Source organism: Giraffa tippelskirchi, chromosome X (assembly GCF_054371585.1).
Source record: "Giraffa tippelskirchi isolate mGirTip1 chromosome X, T2T-mGirTip1v1.2.pri, whole genome shotgun sequence".
NCBI lineage: Eukaryota > Metazoa > Chordata > Mammalia > Artiodactyla > Giraffidae > Giraffa > Giraffa tippelskirchi.
This window is the reverse complement of record NC_137289.1, coordinates 33707080-33735046: the sequence shown is the minus strand read 5'-3', so window position 1 is coordinate 33735046 and position 27967 is coordinate 33707080. Positions and strand designations below refer to the sequence as shown.

Below are 27967 nucleotides of genomic sequence, written 5' to 3'. Positions count from 1 at the left end.
GAGGGAAGGGCGAAGGAAGGGGCGGGGAGTGAGCGCCCCGGAGCCCTAAGGATCACGCTCCTGGAAGCCTTGGCTGGAAGCCGAGCTCAGTTCGCCGGCGAGGGGGTTCCCTGGATCCTCTTCACCCCGGTAGCTGTGGGGGATGCAGAGAACCCGGCGTCTGGGGCAGCCCGGCGGCTCCGGGCGGCGCTCGGAGCCCGCTCGCAGCCAGCCCCCACGCCCGCCCCACGGTTGCCCTAACCCGGCGGGAGGCGGAGCCGCCAGCTCACCTGGCTGTTTGGGGCGGGGCCGCCCGAAGCCTGAGGGGACTGAGGCGGCGGCTGCACCCCGGGCGCTGGAGTGGGGTTCGCCCTGTGGGCCCGGGCCGGAGCTCCCACCCCTCCGCGTCGCCCCCACTCCCCGATGCCCAGGCCCTCCCTCGGCTCGCTTGCGCTCTCCCTCCCTCTCCTCCCCTCCTACACTCCCTCCCTCCGAGCTCAATTGCTCAAGCCGCTTCCTTCCCCAAAGCCAGCGCCAGTTCCTCTCTCGGTGGGGCCCGGGAAGGGCAGCCGACGCTAGACACTGGGACTGCCGTGGCGGCCGGACCATGGCCGAGCCCCGAGGGGCCACCAAGCCGGCCCCCAAGGCCTCCTTCGCACCTACCACGCTGAGCCGGAGGAGCGCGCCGCAGCCCCGCCCCTCGAGAGTGGACGCCGGCAACCTGGGCAGGTACCGGGGCAACGCCACCGCCTCCTGGGAGCCCCCTTTCCTTGGCGCGCTGATGCCCTCGGGAACAGGCTTGGCGCGCCGGCGGGCAGCGCGGCGGGAGCTGCTGGGGCTGAAGGGGGCGGCTCCCGCCGGGTGGTTGTCCGAGGAGCGCCGGGAGGAGCAGTCCCCGGGCGGACCGAACGGACCGGGCGGTAGCGGGCTGTGCCTGGAACCCCGGGAGCACGCGTGGATACTGGCGGCCGCCGAAGGCCGCTTTGAGGCGCTGCAGGAGCTGCTGGAAGCCGAGCCGGGGCTGCTGCTGCGGGGCGACCCAATCACGGGCTACTCGGTGCTGCACTGGCTGGCCAAGCACGGGCGCCACGAGGAACTCATCCTAGTGCACGACTTCGCCCAGCGCCAGGGGCTGAGGCTCGACGTGAACGCCCCGGGTAGCGGCGGCCTCACGCCCCTCCACCTGGCGGCCCTGCAGGGCCACGAGATGGTCATCAAGGTGCTGGTGGGCGCCTTGGGGGCTGACCCCACGCGCCGCGACCACAGCGGCCACCGGGCCTGTCACTACCTGAGACCCGACGCGCCCTGGAGCCTACGGGAGCTGTCGGGGGCCGAGGACTGGGAGACGGCAGGAGGCCAAGACAGGGACCCTAAGAACGCCAACAACAACAGCAGCAGCAGCGGCGCCGCCGCGTGGACGCTGAGACGCGCCCCAAGCGCAGCGGGCGCGCGGGTCGTGAAGACGGCCAGAGCGGCGGCGGCGCCAGCCAAGGAGAAAGACTCCGTGGGCAGCCGGGTGGCGCATATTCAAGGCTTTCTCCGCCATATGTTCCCCTTCGTCCAGGACCGTTGAAGGCGACGGAGACTGGAGAGCGTGGAGGGACCTCGACGCTGAGGCGAGGCCTCTGTCCCGGGTGGTCCCGCGTCCCCACCTCCCCCCTCGATGGGGAGGCGCCCGGGACTCAGCTCGAGCCGCCAGGAGGCTCTGGGCCTGCCAGGAGCAGACCTCCTCGGGGCGGGTCTCAGGCACCTGTCTCAGGTCTCCTACTACACCGGCCAGAAGGCGCTGGAACCGAGCACTAAGTAGTCCTGGTGCCGAGTCCCCAAACTCCAGGATTTAGGAGTTTGGTGCAGAAGCTGGGGACAAGGAAAGTTATGCTTCCAGTAGCCATTTCTCAGCAGGCAGAACTGGGTTTATTAGGAAACATTTGCTAGAAGAATGAGATAAGACTGTAAACCAGTGATGCAGAGGAAGTCTAACTGCAGGCCTGATTTAGCTATTAACAAGTTATTTTGGGGGATGAACCAGCCCTTGTCACTCTGCTCTGGAGACAAGCAGGGCTTACCAGTAGGGGACCCTTTCTAATGTATCCCCAATGACTTCTTTAGCATATTAAAATGGAATGTTTTCCTTTCACATGACAAAGCTGTCATTTGAGTGACATTTTTTTTTTCTTTAACCACCAAGGGAGAAGCTCCCTGTGTTTGCAGGGAGGAGGTCACCAACCCGTGGCCGTGAGCTAGCGATCCAGAACAGACTCTGGACCTCACTCTCAGAGAAAGTGGCCAAGCTGTGCACCAAAGGAGCTGCTTTCACCTTGGCTCTGAGTAGAGACACACTGTTTACCTGTCTCCCAGGCTCTTTGGCATCTAGGTCTGGCTTCCTGTGAGTCTTAGTCCAGAGGAACTGTCTGCAGGGAGCTGTGTGTGTGTGTGTGTGTTGCTCAGTCGTGTCCAACTCTTTGCGACGCCATGGACTATAGCCTGCCAGGCTTCTCAGTCCATGGAATCCTCCAGGCCAGAATACTGGAGTGGGTTGCCATTTCCTTCTCCATGAAGGGAGCAGAGGGGAGGTAAATGGAAAAAAGCTTCCAAATATTTTTTTATAATATTTCCTGGTGAGTCATGTAATTTACCTTGACTTCTGCCCTCCAATGAGACACACCCCTTGGCACTTTTCTCCAAGAGAGGGCTTTAATCATCAGCATTGTGGGTTTCTTTTAATTTCATTTAATATATAAGTTGTAGTTTGGAAAATTGCTCCCATTTAGAAATACTGTGAATTGAGTAGAATACAGGAGGGTTGGTTGATTGGAGCTGAATGGATGGAGAAGCAGTGAGTGGCTGCAAATCCATGCTGCCTCTGAGAAGAGCAGATTTTTGAAATAACACTGTATTCCTGGAGGCTTGGGTGGCCCTTGCAATGGACTGCTATGTCCTTAGCCCTCCCATCCCAGTCCTTGAACGCCGGGGAGGAACTGAGTCACCACCCCACACAGCCCAGAGACACCACCCTGAGCGCATCCATCCAGGTTTCCATCTCTGCTTGGCAGGCCTGTTTGCCCCTTCTCAGCTCAAAACATTCCCACCTGCCCTTAATAACCCATTAGACTCATCCATGAAATGATCCAAATCCTTCCTATTTATTCTCAGTCTGCCCTATGTCTCTAGTAACTACACCTTAAACATATTTACACAACGTTGCTGTTGTTCAATCACTAAGTTGTGTCCAATTCTTTGCAACCCCATGGATTGCAGAACACTAGGCTTCCCTGCCCTTCACTATCTCCCAGAAATTGCTCAAACGCCTGTCTGTTGACTCGGTGATGCCATCCAATCATCTCATCCCTGTCACTCCCTTCTCCTCCTGCCTTCAATCTTTCCTAGCATCAGGGTCTTTTCCAATGAGTTGACTCTTCCATCAGGTGGCCAAAGTATTGGAGCTTCAGCTTCAGCATCAGTCCTTCCAATGAATTACTTCCAATGAATATTCAAGGTTGATTTCCTTTAGGATGGACTGGTTTGATCTTGCTGTCTAAGGGACTCTCAAGTTTTCTCCAGCACCACAATTTGAAAGCATCAATTCTTCAGCGCTCAGCCTTCTTTATGGTCCAACTCTCACATCCGTACATGACTACCGGAAAAACCATAGCTTTGACTATATGAACTTTTGTCGGCAAAGGAGCAAGTGTCTTTTAATTTCGTGGCTGTAGTCACCATACACAGTGATTTTGGAGCCCAAGAAAATAATCCACTTTTTCCCCATCTATTTACCATGAAGTGATGGGACCAGATGCCATCACCTTAGTTTTTTGAATGTGAGTTTTAAGCCAGCTTTTTCACTCTCCTCTTTCACCCTTATCCAGAGGCTCTATAGTTCCTCTTTACTCTCTGCCATTAGAGTGGTATCATCTGCATATCTGAGGTTGCTGATATTTCTCTCAGCAATCTTGATTCCAGCTTGGAATTCAACCAGCCTGGCATTTCACATGATGTACTCTGCATGTAAGTTAAATAAGCAGGGTGACAATATACAAGCTTGATGTACTCCTTTCCCAATTTGGAACCAGTCCATTGTTCCATGTTGGGTTCTAACTGTTGCTTCTTGTCCTGCATACAGATTTTTTCAGGAGACAGATAAGGTGGTCTGGTATTTCCATCTCTAAGAATTTTCCACAGTTTGTTGTGATCCACACAGTCAAAGGCTTTAGCATAGTCAATGAAGCAGAAGTTTTTTTGGAATTCCCTTGCTTTTTCTATGATCCAACAGATGTTGGCAATTTGATCTCTGATTCCTCCATCTTTTCTAAATCCAGCTTGTACATCTGGAAGTTCTCAGTTCACATGCTGTTGAAGCCTAGCTTGGAGCATTTTGTGCATCACCTTGCTAGCATGTGAAATGAGCACAATTGTACTGTAGTTTGAACATTCTTTCACATTGCCTTTCTTTGGGATTGGAATGAAAACTGACCTTTTCCAGTCCTGTGGCCATTGCTGAGTTTTCCAGTTTTGCTGGCATATTGAGTGCAGTACTTTCACAGCATCATCTTTTAGGATTTTAAATAGCTCTGCTGGAATTCTGTCACCTCCATTAGCTTTGTTCAAAATAATGCTTCCTAAGGCCCACTTGACTTCACACTCCAGGATGTCTGACTCTAGGTGAGTGATCACACCATAGTGGTTATCTGGGTCATTAAGACCTTTTTTGTATAGTTCTTCTGAATGTAGTATCTCTTTTTTAAAAAAAAATTATGTATTTTTAATTGGAGGATAATTACTTTACAATATTGTGATGGTTTCTGCCATACAACAACATGAATCAGCCACAGGTATACATATGTCCCCTCCCTCTTGAACCTTCCTCTCCATCTCACTCCTCTAGGTTGTCACAGAGCACCAGTTTGCTCCCTGAGTCATACAGCAAATTCCCACTGGCTATCTATTTTACATGTGGTAATGCATATGTTTCCATGCTACTCTCTCAATTCTTCCCACCCTCTCCTTCCTCCACCGTGTCCACACATCTGTTCTCTATGTCTGTGTCTCCATTGCTGCCCTGCAAATAGGTTCATTAGTATCATCTTTCTAGATTCCATATATATGCGTTAATTTTTCATCTTCTAAATGAACTTCTTTGGGACTTCCCTGGTGGTCCAGTGATTAGAACTCAGTGCTTTCACTGCAAAGTCCTGGGTTTGATCCTTGGTCAGGGTACTAAGATTTTATAAGCTGTGAGGCACAGCCAAAGAAAAAGAAAAAATGTAAATGAACTTCTTTGATGTTTGCAGTGGAAGGGCAAGCATCTCCTGGCTTGTGGCATTTGGCATGGGCACCTGGTATAACCCTCCTCCACCCCCATGCCCATTTTCTAGATGCAAATTGGCTAACTGATGTGGGATGGTGGTTTCTGCTTCACAGCCTCTCCCAAGGTGGGTTGGGCTTGGTGAAGGCTGACAGGGCAGGGCCTTCCTGCCACAGGGCTCAGTCTGCAGGCTCCTGGCTTAGAAAGAAGATTGGCATGCGCCTTTGCCCCACATCCAAAGGACACTTCTAACAGTAGTCCCTTCTTCATAGGAAAAGTCTGAACCTCAGAATCTTAACTATAAGCAGATTCAGGGACCTAAGACAAGCATCTGCCCTGTTCTGTCCAGAATGAAAACCAAGTCAGCTGGAAGATTTGAAAGCAGCTTTCTAGAGTTTTTTCCTATCGTCAGCTATTCTTCCCACAATTTTTTTTCATCATGTGATGTTGCTTAGCCTACCTCCTCCATGTAAAATTGAGGTTTGGCTGCAGGGGACAAACTCCCATGCTGAAAACTCCACATGCCTCACATCAAGCCATTGGCATTTCTGGTATGCTCACCCCAAGAGAAAGAACAAATTCCCTGAGAAACTTCTTTCCAGGAGAGCAAAGCAGAGTTAAGCAGACGATGCAAATCTGCATTCGAGTGGGACAGATGGACAAGAAAAGGAGACTGAAGCAGGGCTGTAACCAGGTAAGCATCAGGGTTGGAGGAAGAGATCCTGCACAGAGGATGGGGCCTAACCTAGGCCAAAACGTGCAGGAAAGGCTTTGGGGAGGAAGATCATACATGATCTGAGGCTGGAGGGGTGAGCGAGAGTGTGTCAGTGGAGACAGGGGAGCAGCCTCCTGGCAGGGCCACTGGAGTATGTATCAGTGCACAGAGCGAGTACCAGGAGATGTAAATCAGCCAGTTTGACAGGAAGGTGGGAGTTGGGGAGTAATTAACAGCAACTCTGGAGAAGAAGTAGATGGGGGTCCAGGTCACGAAGGGTCTTCAAGGTCATGCTAAAAGAGGAACAGAGAATTTTAACCTCGAGGTAGCTGGAAGCCATAGGTTTCTAAGCAGGGGAGTAACAGGATGGGATTTTAGAAAAATCACTCTTACAGTCCCGTGGAGGATAGATGTGTCAGGGAAGACAAGTGGGGGAAAACACATCATTCAAGCAGTGTCTTTCAGGAGAAACGCTTCAAGGAAAGCCAGGCTTCTGCTGGGAAGTTCAGAAACCCCTGTGGAAGGCAGTGGCCTTCAAACTTTGTTTTTTCTCTTCTCCATAGCCTTTGTTCGGGGCTTCCCAGGTGGCACTAGTGATAAAGAACCCGCCTGCCAATGCAAGAGATGCAGGAGGTGTAGATTCAATCCTGGGGTGGGGAAGATCCCCTGGAGAAGGAAATGGCAACCCACTCCAGTGTTCTTGCCTGGAGAATCCCATGGACAGGGGAGCCTGGCGGGCTACAGTCCATGGGGTCCCTAAGAGTCAGACACGACTGAAGAGACTTAGCACGCATGCAGCCTCTGCTCAAATGAAGCTCACCTCAGAGCCCCAAATGTAAAACTGGCAAGTAAGGAGCTAGTGAGGTGAATCTGGGTTGGACCTTGCCTCCCCACGCCGTGCATCCATCTTAGACCAGCGGAGGGCGCACAATGGCCCCTGGAGCAAAATTGCCAAAAGTGCTGGCTTTGTGGGAAGCACTCAGCCTAACCTGGCTTCCAAACCTGCTACTGATTAGTGACCTTGAGCAAATCACTCACCTCTCTGAGCTGCAGTTTCCTCAGCAGTAACATGGGACTAATACAAGCTCCCTTGCAGGGATGTTCCGATGATTCAAGAAAACACAAGCACAACGCCTAGCAATCCGCAGGACACACATAGGAAATAAGAAACAACAGTAAATGTATTCATTGACAAATTTATTAAAGAATTTATTAGGAGAGTTCCTTGGTAGTCCAGTGGTTAAGAATATGCCTTCCAATGCAGGGAACACAGGTTCAGTCCTTGGTCGGGGAACTAAGATCCCACATGGTGCCACTAAGACCAGATGCGGCCATATCAATCAATAAATATTTTTTAAAAAGGAAAAAAAAAACGATTTACTAACAAATTCTCATTTGGAAAAATTGAAAGGTACTCAGCAGGCTCTAGTGGTTACCTTCATTGTCCCACCACCAAAATGTGTCCATGATTGCAGATTATTTTCCTTTTGTACTAGATGAGAGGCTGCTCCTCAAAGGAGGTATTGGTTCCTCTGCTGATGTTGTTCACCACCTACCCACTTTTACTTTAGACACAATCAAAACAAGCCAACTTACCTTGTTCTCAGCCCATAGAAGTCAAAGCAGCAACTTAGTAATTGCCCAACTATTAAACAGGTTAGCTATTATTTCCAGATAAAATCATAAACTGGATTTAGAGCTAAACCTGAAATCCTCTGAAGAGAATAAAAGCATACAAGTTGCTCATCTCCTGACCCTGTTATCTACAGAAATGCCCCCTCCTATCCCAGCCAACATACCCTGCATTCCACACCCAGCCTCGGTTTCCGTTCATTTTAATGAAGGGAAGGAGCATGCCTTGCCGGGAGCCAGCCCACGAGATCCCACCCATGACAGAGTCACGGGAAAGAGGAATGATTGAGCATGGCTTCTCAGGCCTCAGGGATTCTCGGAAGGCTGCCTCAGCGCTCACCTTAAAGATATCTGTCTTTCTGATGTTTACTATAATAAACCTCTTCTTATTTTCTATGACTTAAGCAAAAGGCCTTTCCCGATTTCCTTCTAAAATATATCATTCTGAAACCTCAAATCAACAAGGCCCCTGAACGGTAGCACCCTAAATAAAATTATCTGGGATATAGAATATGCTGATCTAAATTCCTTTTGCTAACATATTGGTTTGTTTAATAAATGTACCTGTGCCTTTGGAGCTAATGTGCATAACTGTTCCTTAATAATAAAACAGCATTGAGAGCCTCCACACAGAAAGCCCCTATGGGCACAAAACCCTTCGCAGGAAAAAAGGCTTGTTAGGAAATATAAGAAATATTGCTTTATGAAACTGTTACTTAGTCTATATTCACTCACTATGTTTTTACTCTTAATGTATTTAGCCTATATAATGAAAGCATAATAGTTAGAAATTTATATAAATAAAAGTTTAGCTTTAATACAAATAATAAGACAATTGTAGATTTAACTGATGATTCTTACTTAAAACTGAACTTCAGCTTGCTCTTCTATGACTTTATGGGACTACGTTCTTTTCTGTTAAGCTCAAGGCATAGAGTAAATTACCAAAAACAGGTTTTACCTTAAAACTTCCTGTTGATGAATTCTGTCCTGCTGTGCCTGATACAAAAGTGTTCTGACTGATCAACCCTTATCAATGGAGAGTCACAAGGTGTTAGCAGGCCCCCAGGCCAGAAGATGATGTAAACAAAAGGAGGCTTTTGGTAACTAAAAACATGCAAATGGTTTCAATGAAGGTCAAAACTGCTGGCCTATTAAGCTGAATTGATAGGCCCATTAAGCTGAATTCATATGCCCATTAAGCTAAATTGGTATGCCCACTAAGCTGAATTGGTATGACTCTGTACTTTACATTTGTTTCTATGTACCACAAAAAATATAAAAGCTGTCTTAAAAATAATAAAGTTGGAAGACACTAGGGAGACACTTGGAAACACCGAGACTCGCTGTGTCTTCTCATTCGCATCACCGACGCCCTCCATCCTGAGGGAACCCCTGGACCTGCTGGAGCTGGACTCTGGCAATGCCTGTCTCCTTTCAAGATGTAATGCATGCTCTCAAGCCTGCCTCCTCCCACAGCCTAATTCTATCAGTTGTCCCTCTTCTGTATCTTGGAGAGCGCCCTCAGTTTAGTTTAGTGCAATAAACACTTGTTGACCACCTACTAGGAGCCAGGCTTTTTGGGTGACAAACACTTCCCAGCCAAACTTTTTCAAAGGAAGGTATGTTCCCTTCACATCTCCATTTCCTTACCTCTCTCTCTTTCTCTCTCTCTCTTTTTTTTTTTTTTTTTTGCTGCCTTACAGCTGCAGGCTCCAGAGCACATGGGCTCAGTAGTTACTGTGCGTGGGCTTAGTTGCTCCATGGCATGTGGGATCTTAGTTCCTTGACCAGGAATCCCCTGCATTGCAAGGCACATTCTTAACCACTGGACCACCAGGGAAGTCCCTCCATTTCCTCACCTCTTAATCACTCCTCTGCATTCTGGCTTCTGCCTCCGCCACAAAGGTCTCCCAGAACGACCTGAAGTGAAGGGAAAGTTGCTCAGTCGTGTCTAACTCTTTGGGATCCCATGGACTATACAGTCCATGGAATTCTCCAGGCCAGAATACTGGAGTGGGTAGCCTTTCCCTTCTCCAGGGGATCTTCCTGACCCAGGAATCGAACCAGGGTCTCCTCCTGCACTGCAGGCAGATTCTTTACCAATTGAGCTATCAGGGCCCAGCTGCCAAATACAAGCCCTCACCTTTGTTCACTTCTTGGCAAGCATGCATGTGTGTGTTCATGCTCAGTTGCTTAGTTGTTTCCAACTTTTTGTGACCCCATGGACTGTAACCCACCAGGCTTCTCTGTCCATACGATTTCCCAGGCAAGAATCCTGGAGTGGGTTGCCATTTCCTTCTCCAGGGGATCTTCCAGACCCAGGGATCAAACTCGCATATCCTGCATTGGCAGGTGGATTCTTTACCACTGAGTCACCTGGCAAGCCCATCATTTCTTGACAGCACTGGCCAGTGTGGACTACTTTCTCCTCCTTGAAACTCTCTTCTCTAGTATTCCATGACTTCCTATGGCTTCAGTTGCTGGCACTTACCAGGCTAAAGTCCTGGAAAGTTCTCTTCACTTTACATTCTCTCCCTAAAACATTTCATTCTTTCCCCACTCAACCCACCTCTACTCTGCTCCAGCCACACAGTCCTCACTGTTCCTCAAAAGAGCTGTGTTCTCCTGAACTCTGGGATTCTTATATGCTATTCCCTGTTTAGAAACACTCTACCCTCTATTCCTTGCCCCCTTTTACCTGGTCTACTCTTACTCACCCTTCAAATGTCAGTTTAAATGTCACCTCCTTGGGGAAGTCTTCTCTGACCCTCAGGCTATGTTAGAACTGCACCTTTGCTAACCCTTATCACACTTGAGAAGTTATTTATGCAGTTATTAGATTGATATCTCCCTTGCTCCGTGTGTGTGTGCGCGCGCATATGCTCAGTCGCTCAGTTGTGTCCAACTCTTTGTGACCCCGAGAGCTGCAGCCTGCCAGGTACTTCTGTCCATGAAATTTTCCGGCAAGAATATTGGAGTGGGTTGCCATTTCCTTCACCAAGGGATCTTCCCAACCCAGGGATCGAACCTGTGTCTCCTGCATTGGCAGTCAGATACTTTATTACTGAGCCACCTGGGAAGCCCCTCTTCTGCCCCACTAGACTTAAATCCCATGAGGGCAGGAACCAAGTCTGTCTTATTACCACATTGTCCCTAGTCCCTGGTAGATGGAAGGTGCTCAATAAATAGGTATCCATTGGCAGTGGAATCATAGATTTGACCTCAAAAGCACAAGGCACAAAAGAAGAAATAGATAAATCGAACTTCATCAAAATTAAAAACTTTGGGGCCTGAAAGGAAACTACCAAAAGTAAAAAAACAGCCCACAAAGTAGGAGAAAATATTTGCAACCATATATCTCATAAGGGTCTGTGCATGCTAAGTCGCTGTAGTTGTGTCAGACTCTTTTCGATCCCATGGAATGTAGCCCGTCAGACTCTTCTGTCCATGGGATTCTCCAGGCAAGAATACTGGAGTGGGTTGCCATGCCCTTCTTTATAGGAATTTTCCTGACCAAGGGATCAAACCTGTGTCTCCTGTAGCTCCTGCATTGTCAGTAGATTCTTTACGCCTGAGCCACCAGGGAAGCCTAGTATCCAGAATATATAGAGAACTCTTACAACTCAACAACAAAAATATAAACAGTCTGATATAAAAAATGGCAAACACTTGAATAGACACTTCTCAGAGATATGCAAATTGCCAACAAGCACAGGAAAATGTGCTCAACATCATTAGCTGTTTGGGAAATGCAAGTCAAATCCAGAATGAGATACCACTTCACATCCACGAGGGTAACTATAATCAAAAAGTCAGATCATAACAAGCATTGGTGAGGATATAGAGAAATTGGAACCCTCATGTTCTGCTGGTAGGAATGTAAAATGGTACAGTCCTTTGGAAAATAGTATGCCACTTCCTCCAAAGTTAAACATGGGATTACTATATGTAATACTGTGATTTATGGGGCTTTCCAGGTGGCACAAGTGGTAAAGAACCTGCCTGCCAATGCAGGTAGATGTGAGACTTGGGTTCAATCCCTGAGTCAGGAAGATCCCCTAGAGAAGGAAACAGCAGCCCACTCCAGTATTGCCTGGAGAATCCCATGGACAGAGAAGCCTGGTGGGCTACAATCTATGGGGTTGCAAGGAGTCAGACATGACTGAAGTGACTTAGCATGCACTCACGCAATAATATAATTTATGATAAGAAACATGTATTTAGTTTTCAACCCCATTCCTGGTGCAGAGCTCCTAAAACCCTTGAAAATTCCTATGATAACAGCGATAAGGGTGGCTTTTGTATGTTAAAAGGTGACTTTTGGGAAAGCCCTTAGGCAACCTAAGGTTAGGGGCTGGTTGCCAGGGGAACCAAAGGTGCGAGGAGGGGGTGGAATTTTCAGTACCACCCCTCCCACCAACCTCCGGGAGGAGAGAGGGGCTGGAGGCTAAATCAGTTATTGGCCAGTGATTTAATCAGTTGTGCTTATATAATGAAGCTTCTGTTAGCGCGTGTGTGCTACGCGCCACTTCAGTCATGTCTGACTCTTTGCGACACTATGAACTGTAGCCCACCAGGCTCCTCAGTCCATGGGAATTTTCCAGGCAAGGATACCGGAGTGCCATGCCCTCCTCCAGGGGATCTTCCCCTGGAACTTCTCTACCCAGGGATTGAACCCGGGTCTCCTGCATTGCAGGCATATTCTTTACTGCTGAGCCACCAGGGAAGCCCAATGAAGGACAGGGTTTGGAGAGCTTCCAGGTTGGTTAAACACATGGAGATTTGGGGAACATGGCACCTTCAGATTGGGCATGGAAGCACTTAACCTGTTCTTCATACCTTGCCCTTTGCATCTCTTCCATCTGGCTGTTCCTGGGTTACATCATTTTATAATAAACCAGTGATCTAGTACATAGGATGTTTCTCAGAGTTCTGTGAGCCTCTCTAGCAAATGAATTGAACCCAAGCAGGGTATCTCTAATTTATAGCCAGTTGATCAGAAGTACAGGTAACAACCTGCACTTGCAACTGGCCTGTGAAACCCAAGGGGTGTGGTAGTTGCAACCTCCCATCTGTAGCCTGTCAGTCAGAAGCACAGGTGAGAGCTGGGGTTGTGACAAGCATTTGAAGGGGTGGGGCCAGGGACAGTCTTGTGGAACTGAACCTCGGACCTGTGGAATCTGATGCTGTCTACGTGTAGTGTCAGAAATGAGTTGCATGGTAGAACACTCAGCTGGTGTTAGAAAATTGCTCGTTGTTTGGTTCAGTCAGTTCAAGTCGCTCAGCTGTGTCTGACTCTTTGCGACCCCATGGACTGCAGCACGCCAGGCTTCCTTGTCCATCACCAACTTCCAGAGCTTTCTCCAACTCATGTCTATCGAGTTGGTGATGCCATCCAACCATCTCATCCTCTGGGGTTCCCTTCTCCTCCTGCCTTCAATCTTTACCAGCATTGGGTCTTTTCCAATGAGTCAGTTCTTCACATCAGGTGGCCAAAATATTGGAGCTTCGGCTTCAGCATCAGTCTTTCCAATGAGTATTCAGAACTGATTTCCTTTAGGATTGACTGGTTTGATCTCCTTGCAGTCCAAGGGACTCTCAAGAGTCTTCTCCAACATCACAGTTCAAAAGTATCAATTTTGAAGATGGTTATTTTGAAGTGCTAGCCTGCCATCTTCTTGGTCAGCTGCTTTCTGAATAAAGGTGTTTTCCTTGCCTCAACACCTCCTCTCTTGGCCTGTCGTGTGGCGAGCAGAAAAAGCTTGGACTCAGACCATGGCCCACATGGAGCACACCTTCATTGGCTTCAAGCCCGACGGCGTGCAGCGCTGCCTGGTGGGCAAGATCACTAAGCGCTTCGAGGAGAAGGGATTCTGCCTTGTGGCCATGAAGTTCCTTCAGGCCTCTGAGAAACTCCTAAAGCAGCCCTACATTGACCTGAAAGACTGCCCATTCTTCCCTGGGGCTGGTGAAGTACATGAAATCAGGGCCAGTTATGGCTGTGGTCTGGGAGGGCCTGAACGTAGTGAAGACAAGGCAAATGATGCTTGGGGAGACCAACCCAGCAGATTCTAAGCCAGGCACCGTTCATGGTGACTTTTGCATTCAAGTCGACAGGAACATCATTCATGGCAGTGATTCAGTAAAAAGTGCTGAGAAAGAAATCAGCCCGCGGTTTAAGCCCAAAGAATTGATTGAATACAAGTCTTTTGCTTTTGACTGGATATATGAATAAGAGGTGGTCAGAGCATCAGTCCTTTCAGGCACCACTTCTTGTGTTCCTGGGCACAGCTCTTCATTCCACTGATTTGGAAGCAATAGGATGGATGTTTCTTTCCTAAAGCATATTTACCAATAAAGCCTTATAAACTGTAAAAAAAAGCATCAATTTTCATTTTGTTAGTGTAGGGGAACTCCCCCAACTGGAATTGGTACCAGAACCTATTTACCACATGACTGAGCAATTCCACTCCTAGGTATCTACCCAAGAGACATGAAAATATAAACATATGTGAATTCATAATAACCAAAAGATGGAAACAATGCTGTTTTCTAGCAACAGAGGAAAGGACAAACAAAATGTGATGTAGCCATACAATGGAATCTTATCCAGCCATGAAAAGTGATGAAGTACTGATTCATGCCAGTTTCCCTGGTGGCTCAGTGGTAAAGAATCCGCCTGCCAATGCAGGAGACACGGGTTTGATCCCTGGGTTGGGAAGACTCCCTGGAGAAAGAAATGGCAACCCACTCCAGGATTCTTGCCTGGAAAATTCCATGGAGAGAAAGAGCCTGACAGGCTACAGTCCATGGGGTCAAAAAAGAGTCTGACATGACTTGGTGACTAAACCACAGTTGATTCTTGCTATAACATGAATGATCCTTGAAAATATGTGCTAAGTGAAATAAGCTAGTCACAAAATACCACATATCATGTAGTTCCATTAATATGAAATGTCCAGAATAGGGACAGAAAGAAGACTAATGGTTGCCTAGCATTGAAGAGGATGAGGGATGGGAGGGGGGTGATAGCTAAAGGGTAGGAAATTTGTTTAATCATTGTTTTATTGGGACTTCCCTGGGCCCAGTGGTTAAGATTCTGCACCTCCACTATAGGAGGCAAGGATTCAATCCCTGGTTGGGGAACTAAGATTCTGCATTCGGATTCTTTTCCATTATAGGTTATTACACGATATTGGATATAGTTCCCTGTGCTGTACAGTAGGTCCTTGTTGATTATCTATTTTATATATAGAAGTGTGTATAGGTTTATCCCAAGCTCCTAATTTCTCTCCATCTAATCCTCTTTTATTCCCCCTAATCCTGTTTGGTTTATTTTCTATGTCTGTGACTATTTCTGCTTTGTAAATAAATTCATTTGTATCTTTTTTTAGATTCCACATATAAGCAATATATTTGTCTTTCTCTGTCTTATATACTTAATGTGATAATCTCTAGGTCTATCCATGTTTCTGCAAATGGCATTATTTAGTTCTTTTTATAGCTTATTTTCCAATATATATCTGTAACACTTCTTTATCCATTCCTCCGTTGATGGACATTTAGATTGCTTTATTATTGCAAATAGTGCTGCAATGAACATTGAGGTGCTTGTATCTATTCGAATTAGAGTTTTCTCTGGATGTATGCCCAGGAGTAGGATTGCAGGATCATATGGTAGCTCTATTTTTACTTTTTAAATGAACCTCCATACTGTTTTCCACAGTGGCTGCACAAGTTTGCATTCCCACCAACAGTGCAGGAAGGTTCCCTTTTCTGCACACCCTCTCCAGTATTTATTATTTGTAGACTTTTTAATGATGGCCATTCTGACTGGTGTGAGGTGATACCTCATTGTAGTTTTGCTTTACAAACTACAATTAAAAATTGAGTGATATTGAGCATCTTTTCATGTGTTTGTTGGTCATCTGTATGTCTTCTTTGGAGAAATGTCTATTTAGGTCTTCTGCCCATTTTTTGATTGGGCTGGGTTTTTAAATATTTTTATTTATTTATTTGGCTGTGCCAGGTCTTAGTTGTGGCACTTGGGATCTTCGATCTTTTTAGCAGCATGTGGAATCTTTAGTTGCATGTGGGATCTAGTTCCCTGACCAAGAATCAAACCAAGATGTCCTGCACTGGGAGCATGGGGTCTTAACCACTGGACCAGCAGGGAAGTTCTGTGCTGTTTTTTTTATATTAAGCTGTATGAGTTGTTAGCATTTTTTGGAAATTAATCTCTCGTCAGTAGCATCATTTGCAAATATTTTCTCCCAGTCGATAGGTTGTCTTTTCTTTTTGTTTATGGGTTCCTTTGTTATGCAAAAGCTTTTAAGTATAATTGGATCTCATTTGTTTATTTTTGTTTTTAATTTATTTCCATTACTCTAGGAGACAGATCCAAAAATATTGCTGTGATTTATGTCAAAGAATGTTCTGTGTATGTTTTCCTCTAGCAGTTTTAAAGTATCCAGTCTTACATTTAGGTCTTTAATCCATTTTGAATTTTTTTAAATTTTGGGTTTATTTTTTGTATATGATGTTAGAGAATGTTCTAATTTCATTTGCTTGCATGTAGCTGTCTAGCATTCCCAGCACCACTTATTGAAGAGACTGTATTTTCCCCATTGTATTTTCTTGCTTCCTTTGTCATAGATTAATTGACCATAAGTATGTGGGTTTGTTTTTGGGCTTTCTATTGGAAATTTTTTTTAAGGTGACAAAAATGTTCTAATGCACTGGTAATAGCAAACACCCTATTCCAACAACACAAGAGAAGACTCTACACGTGGACATCACCAGATGGTCAACACTGAAATCAGATGGATTATATTCTTTGCAGCCAAAGATGGAGAAGCTCTATACAGTCAGCAAAAACAAGACCGGGAGCTGACTGTGGCTCGGATCATGAACTGCTTATTGCCAAATTCAGACTTAAATTGAAGAAAGTAGGGAAAACCACTAGACTATTCAGGTATGACCTAGATCAAATCCCTTATGAGTATACCGTGGAAGTGACAAATAGATTGAAGGGTCTAGACCTGATAGACAGAGTGCCTGATGAACTATGGACAGAGGTTCGTGACATTGTACAGGAGACAGGGATCAAGAAAATCCCCATGGAAAAGAAATGCAAAAAAGCAAAATGGCTGTCTGAGGAGGCCTTACAGATAGCTTGGAAGAGAAGAGAAGCGAAAAGCAAAGGAGAAAAGGAAAGATATTCCCATCTGAATGCAGAGTTCCAAAGAATAGCAAGGAGAGATAAGAAAGCCTTCCTCAGCGATCAGTGCAAAGAAATAGAGGAAAACAACAGATTGGGAAAGACTAGAGATCTCTTCAAGAAAATTAGAGATACCAAAGGAATATTTCATGCAAAGATGGGCTCGATAAAGGACAGAAATGGTATGGACCTAACAGAAGCAGAAGATATTAAGAAGAGGTGGCAAGAATACACCAAAGAACTGTACAAAAAAGATCTTCACGACCCAGATAATCACGATGGTGTGATCACTCACCTAGAGCCAGACATCCTGGAATGTGAAGTCAAGTGGGCCTTAGAAAGCATCACTATGAACAAAGCTAGTGGAGGTGATGGAATTCCAGTTGAGCTATTTCAAATCCTCAAAGGTGATGCTGTGAAAGTGCTGCACTCAATATGCCAGCAAATTTGGAAAACTCAGCAGTGGCCACAGGACTGGAAGAGGTCAGTCTTTGTTCCAATCCCAAAGAAAGGCAATGCCAAAGAATGCTCAAACTACTGCACAATTGCACTCATCTCACATGCTAGTAAAGTAATGCTCAAAATTCTCCAAGCCAGGCTTCAGCAATACGTGAACTGTGAACTTCCAGATGTTCAAGCTGGTTTTAGAAAAGGCAGAGGAACCAGAGATCAAATTGCCAATATCCGCTGTATCATTGAAAAAGCAAGAGAGTTCCAGAAAAACATCTATTTCTGCTTTATTGACTATGCCAAAGCCTTTGTGTGGATCACAATAAACTGTGGAAAATTCTGAAAGAGATGGGAATACCAGACCATCTGACCTGTCTCTTGAGAAACCTGTATGCAGGTCAGGAAGCAACAGTTAGAACTGGACATGGAACAACAGACTGGTTCCAAATAGGAAAAGGAGTCCGTCAAGGCTGTATATTGTCACCCTGCTTATTTACCTTATATGCAGAGTACATCATGAGAAACGCTGGGCTGGAAGTAACACAAGCTGGAATCAAGATTGCCGGGAGAAATATCAATAACCTCAGATATGCGGATGACACCACCCTTATGGCAGAAAGTGAAGAAGAACTAAAGAGCCTCTTGATGAAGGTGAAAGAGGAGAGTGAAAAAGTTGGCTTAAAGCTCAACGTTCAGAAAACTAAGATCATGGCATCTGGTCCCATCACTTCATGGGAAATAGATGGGCAAACAGTGGAAACAGTGTCAGACTTTATTTTTGGGGGCTCCAAAATCACTGCTGATGGTGATTGCAGCCATGAAATTAAAAGACGCTTACTCCTTGGAAGGAAGGTTATGGCCAACCTAGATAGCATATTGAAAAGCAGAGACATTACTTTGCCAACAAAAGTCCGTCTAGTCAAGGCTATGGTTTTTCCAGTGGTCATGTATGGATGTGAGAGTTGGACGGTGAAGAAAGCTGAGCGCCGAAGAATTGATGCTTTTGAACTGTGGTGTTGGAGAAGACTCTTGAGAGTCCCTTGGACTGCAAGGAGATCCAATCAATCCATCCTAAAAGAGATCAATCCTGGGTGTTCATTGGAATGTCTGATGTTGAAACTCCAATACTTTGGGCACCTCACGCGAAGGGTTGACTCACTGGAAAAGACCTTAATGCTGGGTAGGATTGGGGGCGGGAGGAGAAGGGGACGACAGAGGATGAGATGGTTGGATGGCATCACCGACTCGATGGACGTGGGTTTGGGTAGACTCCGGGAGTTGGTGATGGACAGAGAGGCCTGGCGTGCTGCAATTCATGGGGTCGCAAAGAGTCGGACATGACTGAGCGACTGAACTGAACTGATTGGAAACTTCTTTTTAAGGTGACAAAAATGTTCTAAAATTAATTGTGGTAATGGTTACACATATCTGTAAATATACTAAAAACCTCTGAACTCTACACTTTAAATCAGTGAATTATATTCAGTTTAGTTCAGTTCAGTTCAGTCGCTCAGTCATGTCTGACTCTTTGCGACCCCATGAACCACAGCACGCCAGGCCTCCCTGTCCATCACCAACTCCCAGAGTCCACCCAAACCCATGTCCATTGAGTCGGTGATGCCATCCAACCATCTCATCCTCTGTCATCCTCTTCTCCTGCCCTCAATCTTTCCCAGCATCAGGGTCTTTTCAAATGAGTCAGCTCTTCGCATCAGGTGGCCAAAGTATTGGAGTTTCAGCTTCAACATCAGTCCTTCCAATGAACACCCAGGACTGATCTCCTTTAGGAAGGACTGGTTGAAGCTCCTGGCAGTCCAAGGGACTCTCAAGAGTCTTCTCCAACACCACAGTTCAAAAGCATCAATTCTTCGGCGCTCAGATTTCTTTATAGTCCAATTCTCACATCCATACATGATCACTGGAAAGACCTTAGCCTTGACTAGACGGACCTTTGTTGGCAAAGTAATGTCTCTGCTTTTCAATATGCTGTCTAAGTTGGTCATAACTTTCCTTCCAAGGAGTAAGCATCGTTTAATTTCATAGCTGCAATCACCATCTGCAGTGATTTTGGAGCCCAGAAAAATAAAGTCAGCCACTGTTTCCACTGTTTCCCCATCTATTTGCCACGAAGTGATGGGACTGGATGCCATGATCTTAGTTTTCTGAAAGTTGAACTTTAAGCCAACTTTTTCACTCTCCTCTTTCATTTTCATCTGTGAATTTTATCTTAATAAAGCTGTTACTTAAAAAATAATAATAATAAAAAAAAACCAGAAAGAACGAGAGACAAACATCCTCTTAGATTTGAGAGCAGTGAGAACACACACAGAGTTATTGAATTAAAGCAAGAGAAGTGAGGAGGGGCAACCTTCAGAAAGAGAAAGAGGAAAAAGTATGTAAATAGAAAGCTGACAGAGGAACTAAAATAACTAGAGCAATGAATCCCCAGATGTGGAGATTAGGCTCCTTCCAGGCCTCACAGACCCTGAAGCATCCCTGTAAGCTCAGTTCAGTGTGATAAATGGTGTTCACATAGGGGCTCTGGGTCATTACAACGAGACTAAAGTGTTTAGTATCTCCACTGAAGAAGGCAGAGAAGTTTATGATGCTTCCTAAATAAGTAACAGTCTAAAAGCTGGGGTTCATCAGGGTGTACTTCTCAGTCATGCAGAAAATGTACTTTATGGAACACACTCAATATATAAGGTCCTCCTGGATTGATGGTCTTTTGATATGTCAACTTGGCAAGGCTACAGTCCCCAGTCACTCAAACACTAATCTAGGTGTTTCAGTCAAGGTATTTTCCAGATGTAATTAAAGTCCATAATTAGCTCACTTGAAGTAAAGCAGATTATTGCTGATAACCTGAGTGGGCCTGATTTAATCAGTTGCAAAGCCTCAGGAGAAATTCTGCTGTTAGACAGCAACTTCAGCCAGTGGACGGTCGGTACCCATGAAGTCCTGTCTGCTTTCTTGAAGGCCTGCCCTTGGAATTCCCAGTTTGCCTCTTTGGGCCTCATAATTGCAGAAGCCAATTTCTTGCAATAAATCCCTTAACATATATCTCCTACTGGTCCTGCTTCTCTGGGTGAACCTTGACTCATACCAAAAGCAACTATGTTACTCCAAGATAATAAATTTGTGATCAAATTAAAGTTTATTCAGATAGAACATGTCTAATGCCTAGATAGTGGTTTCTAAATACCATTCTTCAATAAAAGGAACCAAGGTTCCTTATTTCCTTGAAGAAATGGCTGATCCTGGGCTGGGGGAGTATTGGATTATATCATAAGTATAAAATAAGCATCCATAAGTCTATCTTGATATAAAGAAATTATAGGATAAATAAATAGGGAAAAAGAAACAAATCTCCCATGCAGAAAAATTTCAGATAATTTATGGAGATACTCAACCCTTAAAGAGTTAAAGAAGGGGAGCATAACTCCCCACTTCTTTTTTTTTAATTAGTTTATTTATCTATGTTTTTAACTTTACAATACTGTATTTGTTTTGCCATACATTGACATGAATCCACCATGGGTGTACATGATTTCCCCTTCCAGAACCCCCCTCCCACCTCCCTCCCCATCCCATCCCTCTGGGTCATCCCAGTGCACAAGCCCCGAGCACCCTGTATCATGCATCGAACCTGGACTGGCAATTCGTTTCACATATGATAATTTACACGCTTCCATGCCATTCTCCCATATCATCCAGCCCTTGCCCTCTCCCATAGAGTCCATAATACTGTTCTATTTATCTGTGTCTCTTTTGATGTCTCGCATACAGGGTTATCTTTACTGATTAACTAAATATCATATATATGTGTTAGTATACTGTATTGGTGTTTTTCTTTCTGGCTACTAGAGCTAATCAATGAATATAGTAAAGTTGCAGGATATAAAACTAACACACAGAAATCCCTTGCTTTCCTATACACTAACAATGAGAAAACAGAAAGAGAAATTAAGAAAACAATTCCATTCACCATCACAACAAAAAGAATAAAATACTTAGGAATATATCTACCTAAAGAAACAAAAGACCTATACATAGAAAACTATAAAACACTGGTGAACGAAATCAAAGAGGACACAAATAGATGGAGAAATATACCGTGTTCATGGATCGGAAGAATCAATATAGTGAAAATGAGTATACTACCCAAAGCAATCTATAGATTCAATGCAATCCCTATCAAGCTACCAACGGTATTTTTCACAGAACTAGAACAAATAATTTCACAATTTGTATGGAAATACAAAAAAATTCTTGAATAGCCAAAGTAATCTTGAGAAAGAAGAATGGAACTGTAGGAATCAACCTGCCTGACTTCAGGCTCTACTACAAAGCCACAGTCATCAAGACAGTATGGTACTGGCACAAGGACAGAAATATAGATCAATGGAACAAAATAGAAAGCCCAGAGGTAAATCCACGCACCTATGGACACCTTGTCTTTGACAAAGGAGGCAAGAATATACAATGGAGAAAAGACAATCTCTTCAACAAGTGGTGCTGGGAAAACTGGTCAACCACTTGTAAAAGAATGAAACTAGAACACTTTCTAACACCATACACAAAAATAAACTCCCCACTTCTTAAGAGACCTGCACGTGCTGACTTCCTTCCAAAGAGTACAGTCGGAAAGGGGGAAAATAGAGTAACTGTACAGTGGAGAAACCTGATCAACACTGCTTTAGCCAGTTGATCAAGGCTAATATCAACAGTGATAAATCATGGTGAGAATACACACCCTTGAAATGACCTGATAAGAACAACCCTTTACCTCTGTGATCTTCCTTCCCCAAAACTTATAACCAGTCTCATAATGAGAAAAGCATCAAACAAAATCCAATAGAAGGGCATCCTACAAAATATTTGACCAGTACTCCTCAAAACTGTCAAGGTTGGGGATTTCCCTGGTGGTCCAGTGGTTAAGAATCCACCTGTCAACGCAAGGGACATGGGTTTGATCCCTGGTCTGGGAAGATTCCACATGCCATGGAGCAACTATGCCTGTTCACAGCTCTATAGCCCATGCTCAGCAATAAGAGAAGCCTTCGCACAGCAACAAAGAGCCTGTGTGCAACCAAAAATAGTCAAATACTTAAAACATTTAAAAAAAAACAAACAAACAACAACGTGTCAAGGTCATGTTGTTGAACCCAAGTTCATGAGCCTGACACATAGTGAAGCCAAACCAACCAAAGGATCAGTGTTTGGAGCAGAGAAAGGTTTATTGCCAAGCAAGGAGTTCTGCTTTAAACTCAAACGTTTCAGCTTGTTAGGCCTCCCTGTGCATTGGGCCCACACACTTGGGTTCAACAACAGTCATCAAAAACAAGGAGAGTCTGAGACACTGTCATAGCCAAAAGGAGCCTAAGTGTGGACCCCTATACCAAAGTCACAGGTGTGGAGCCCTGTACCAAGGTCATAGGACAAAAATCTCAGGGAAATGGCCAGTTTAGATCCGGAGGCTCATGCCAACAGTTGCTATGGGCTTGGTCAGTTCCAGAGATTTTTGTCCTGTGAACTTGGTACAGGGGTCCACACTGAGACATAATTACCATATGCAAGTGGTATCCTGGATGGGATCTTGGAGCAGAAAAAGACAATTAGGTAAAAACTAAAAAAATCTGAATAAACTATGAATTTTATATTATCCTCTCAACTTTTCTGTAAATCTAAAACTATTGTAAAATAAAGCTTATTAAAAAATATTAGATCAGGAAAAAATCAGATAAATACTTTTGAATATGTACTCTACAAGATTTTTTTTTAAAGATAACTGAGTTAAATTTATTTTAGTTTTTGGTCACACTGCACTGCTTGCAGGATCTTCCCTAACCAGGGATTGAACTTGAGCCCACAGCACTGAAAGTGCCAAGTCCTAACCACTGGCATGCGTGAGTGCTAAGTTGCTTCAGTCTTGTCCGACTCTTGGTGATCCTATGGACCGTAGCCCGCCAGGCTCCTCTGTCCATGGGATTCTCCAGGCAAGAATACTGGAGTGGGTTGCCATTTCCCCCTCTAGGGGATCTGCATCTCTTAAGTCTCCCACATTGGCAGGTGGGTTCTTTACCATTAGTGCCACCTGGGAAGCCCCCTAACCACTGGACCATCATGGAAATTCCCTGTACTCTACAAGTTTTAGTACTAGGCTACAAAATGAGGAGTCATTCTGCTGTTTTCATTTTTACTTTAATTTAAAAGCAAGTCTTAATTGGTAACAGTGTGTACATGTTTAACAAACCCCTTAACTATCACTTCCCCTCAACCCAAGAAGGACCTACTGTAAAGCACAGGGAATTGCTCAATGTTATGTGGCAGCTTGGCTGGGAGGGGAGTTTGGAGGTGAATGGATACATGTATATGTATGGCTGAGTCCCTTTTCTGTTCATCTGAAACTATCACAATATTGTTAACTGGCTATACCCCAATACAAAATAAGTTTTTAAAAAATAAAATAAAAGCAAGTCTTGATGATTTAAGTGGCTGGTAGTCTGTTGACTCTCTGTTGATAGTGACTGTCCTGTATCCTAGTCAGTGCCAAATGAGTGGCTTTTCTATCCCCAGAGATGTTAGCAAGTAGCCCCCCAGTAGATAACCTCATTTTCTACTTCATCAAAAAGATAGAAACCACCTATAAGGAATTTGTTCAACTTCCTGCAATCAAATCTATGAACTGACCTGCATGTGCACTCATTTTTCCCTTCCTGTGCTCTGATATAGTAATGACAGTTACCATTGATGCAGTGTTAACTGTGTGCCAGGCATTACAGTAATGTGGACAGAAAAAATGTTGCCTGCCGTTTTAGTAAATAAAATGTCGCCTGCCATCAAACCAGCAGCCACTGCAGATGCCTTGACGGCACACCCCAAGGAGAATTCTGGAGAGAGAGAAACTGGATACTGGCCCTAGATAGTTAAGATGCATATCTAAGAAATGACTTCAATAGCCCAGACCATCATTTTCCCATACAGAGAAAAGTGCTAAAATCATTAACTTGAGATGTTTTTGTGTGATTAGCAGTAATCTTTTCATGTTTGACTACATTTCCCCTCATTTTTTCTCCTATATATCCTGGCTCCTCCCTTATTTCTCTGAAACATTTCCTCAGAGCTCTCTGAGAGGCTGTCTCCTGGGCTATCGTCCTCAGTAAGGTCCCCAAATAAAACACAATTCACATATTTTAGATTGTGGGAGGGTTTTTTTGGGGGGGCTTTTTTTAGTTGACAGCAAGCATATTGCATGCATTATCTCCTGTAATCATCACGCTCAAAATTCTGAGGTAGGTTCTCATAATTTCCCCATTTTGTAGTCAAGGAAAACTGAGGCTCAAGGAAAGCAAGTGACTTGTCCAAAAGTCTCACAGTCAGAAGGCAATAGAATGAGGTGTTCCAACTCAGACTCCGGAGTCTGACCTCTTAACTCCTGGGGTCTCTTTGTCTGTGAGACAAATCCCTAATCCTGTCTTCTGACTCATCACTTCTCAGCCCTTGGGAGCTTTGGTTCAGTGACTGCATACAGTCCCCTCAGTCTTCCTACTTCTTCCCTTCTGGGCCCTTCATATTATTATTCAAACAAGCTGTCACTCGGGTCAAAAAAAAAAAACAGCTTTCTCCATTTCTCTCTTGACTCACATCTTCACTCTCCAGCTGTCTATGGAATACCTTCACGTGAAAGGCTTACAGCCATCCTAAGCTAGATACAAACCCCAAACTGAACCAGCTTGATTACTCACTCTACTTTCCCACCAGAACAGTATTCTCATGGTCTTTCCTTCTCAGCAAATGACACTACCATCCATCTTCTTAAGCCAGAAATTTGGGCATCATCCTTGCCACCTCCCTCTTCCTCTTCCGCTTATACTCAGTCACAAGTCTTGTTGATTCTAGGAAATCTCTCCTCTGCCCATGTAACTCTGTCTCCACTGCCTCTGCCCTAATGCTGGTCACCATCCTTTTTCACCCAGATGACAAACCACAGCCTCTCACTAGTCTCTACTTCTAGCCGATCCTGCCCCATCCCCAGCCAGTCTGATCTCAGCACTCCACACACTAACCTCAGTGGTTTCTTAAACCCAAACCATACAGGCATCTGTCAAGTTTCAAGCCCTTCAATGTTCTTCTGGGCCTCAAGATGCAATCCAATCTCTCTCTCAAGGTGTCGGGCCTCCTAGTGATCTGCCTCTGTTTATTCTCCAGCTTCATCGTTCATCATTACTTCCTCTTGGCACCCTCTCCCACCACCCCCAAGGATGTCCCCTTTCCATACTTCTGCCACACAGAGTGACTTTCAGGTCCCTAAATTAGTTCTCCTCTTGACTGGGCCTTTTCACCGTCTGTCTCCTCTGTGTAGGATATGAACACACCACACTCCACCCACCAGATCTAATTCCTCTCTGGCCTTGGGGGCTCAGCTTGCTCTTCCTCAGCCCCTCCTTCTCTCCCATGTTCAGGATAAGTTCCCAAGGACCCAGTGCCTTCCTCACCACAGCATTTAGCATCAGGGTCCCCGGCGGTTGGCACACCCGCCTGCCCCCGGCAGACTGTGAGCCCGTGAAGATGGGGACCTGTTGATATGGCTCATGGCTGCAGCCCAGCACCCAGCACCCTGTGTCTGCCTCGTAGTCTGTATTAGGTGTTTGCAGAATGAACAAGAGGGAGCTGGAGGCTTGAATTTAGATCCGCAGGCTTTTTTTTTTTCCCTTTGGAGCTCATTTCTCTTCTGTTCCCATGCTCCCTTTGGTGAGCACTGTGGAAACACTTTTTCTAATGAATCAGATGTACATTTAGAGAGTCACAAATATGGAATTACAGGTTCATGATTCTAGAACCAATTTCCTCATTTTGAGTGGCAAGAAAGCTGAAGTCCCCAAGGTGACATGGTCTGTCAGTAGCAGGCTCATTGTAGCTGTAAAACTGGGACTTGGCTTCAGATTTCTTTTTCTTTAAGATTTATTTATTTAATTTTTTTAAGCTGTGGTGGGTCTTCATTGCCACGCATGGGCTTTCTCTAGTTGTGGAGCTTTAGGGTTTTAGGCTTCAGTAGTTGCAGTGCATGGGCTCAGTAGTTGCAGCTCTTGGGCTCTAGAGTGCTGGTTCAGTTGTTGTGATTTACAGGTTTAGCTGCTCCAAGGCATGTGGGACCTTCCCAGACCAGGAATCAAACCAATGTCCCTTGCATTGCAAGGCAGATTCTTAACCACTGGACCACCAGGGAAAGCCCTCAGATTTCTTGATTCCAGTATTCCCGTGCTCTCTCTCCTACCATGCTGTGACTGATTAAAGACAAATATGAGTTCTGTGATACTCTTCCCAACGACAGGTGGAGTCTCTATCCCCCTCCCTTGAATCCAGGTAGGCTCCGTGCTTAGACGGATAAAATACAACCAAAGAGATATACTGGGCAGAGCCCACACTGGACATGAGAGATCCTGCCAAAAAATGTATTAAAAATTTCAAGATTGCAAAAGCAGAGCATCAAACTAAGCACAGGGTCCCGTGTGACTGCGTGGGTCAGAAGCCGTGAAGCTGGTCCTCCTGTTAGTTTCTGGGACCTTGGAGACTGGCAACGGCTTCCTGTTTCTGTCTCTTGAAGACTCAGTCAAGCCAGCTGCCACCTAAGCAATCAAATACCTTGAGATCACCACACTGTGAGAAGCCCAAGCCACACAGAGAGGCCTGGTGGCTGAGATGCCATGTCAAGAGAAAGGCCAAGCAACACCCAGGCAGCCAACATGTGGGTGTAAAAGCTAGCTTTGTAGCACACCTTCCAGCTCCCAACCCACAAAGTGAAAATGATGACAGAAACAAAATGTTGCTTTTAGGTCACTGTTTGGGGATAGTTTGTTACCTGACAACGCATAATGGAAAAACATACTATTTCTAGTGTTTTTCAAAATGTCAGTGAAAAGGTGTCTCTTAAAACACAAAACTTTTGTTTGTATAAAATGTTGCCATTCTGGGGTCCCCAAATTACATGCTAAATATATGCATATGCATATTACAAACATATGAGTGTCACTTTGGTGATTTCAAGATGCAAAAACGCATCTCACACTAGGGACATATACTGTTTTGGCATCAGCCTTAACCAAACTTTTTTAAAATATGTGAGTTCAGAATACTTCCCTTGACCCTGAGGAATACTTCTCTATCATTGCACTTATAACACTGTATGTGTGTCTACCTCCCAGTTCATATCAGTGTTTTTCAAACTGCAGATGCAACCTATTAGTGGGTCATGACATTCATTTTTAAAATGCATTTTATTATAAAAAAAAACACAAGCATTAATCGCACACAAGCATTAAATCAAGAAACTTGCAAGGGTATGTGTGTGGCCACTGGACTAGACTATGAGATCCCTCAGGCAGCATCCACGTGTCACTTATTCACCACTGTAACCCCAGCAGCTGGCACACTCTTTGGCACAGGTAGATGTTCTATAAATATTTGTTAAATGAATGAAGGTTATTCTTCACTGTTCCTATTTGGAGATGAACATCCTCACCTTCTTGGGACTATTTACTGTTTTCTTAGCACTGGGCTCCAGACTTCAACTTTCTCCCTAAGTTAACGAGTCTTATAGCAGCTTATTTTTTATCCATTCACTTTCAGTTTTCGGTTTCCACCTGAATGTCTACACCAGTGTCAG

The 27967-nt window shown here is 45.0% G+C and overlaps 1 protein-coding gene and 1 pseudogene across 1 annotated transcript; both read left to right on the top strand.

Annotated features, from left to right (window-relative positions):
• Positions 1-17: 17 nt before the first annotated feature.
• On the top strand, positions 18-2125 carry SOWAHD (sosondowah ankyrin repeat domain family member D). Its single transcript, XM_081566591.1, has one exon. The coding sequence runs from the start codon at positions 143-145 to the stop codon at positions 1550-1552; it is 1410 nt and encodes a 469-aa protein (XP_081422717.1). The 5' UTR covers positions 18-142; the 3' UTR covers positions 1553-2125.
• An 11281-nt stretch (positions 2126-13406) lies between these two features.
• LOC145536984 (nucleoside diphosphate kinase B pseudogene) lies at positions 13407-13909 on the top strand (annotated as a pseudogene).
• The last annotated feature ends 14058 nt before the right edge of the window (positions 13910-27967 follow it).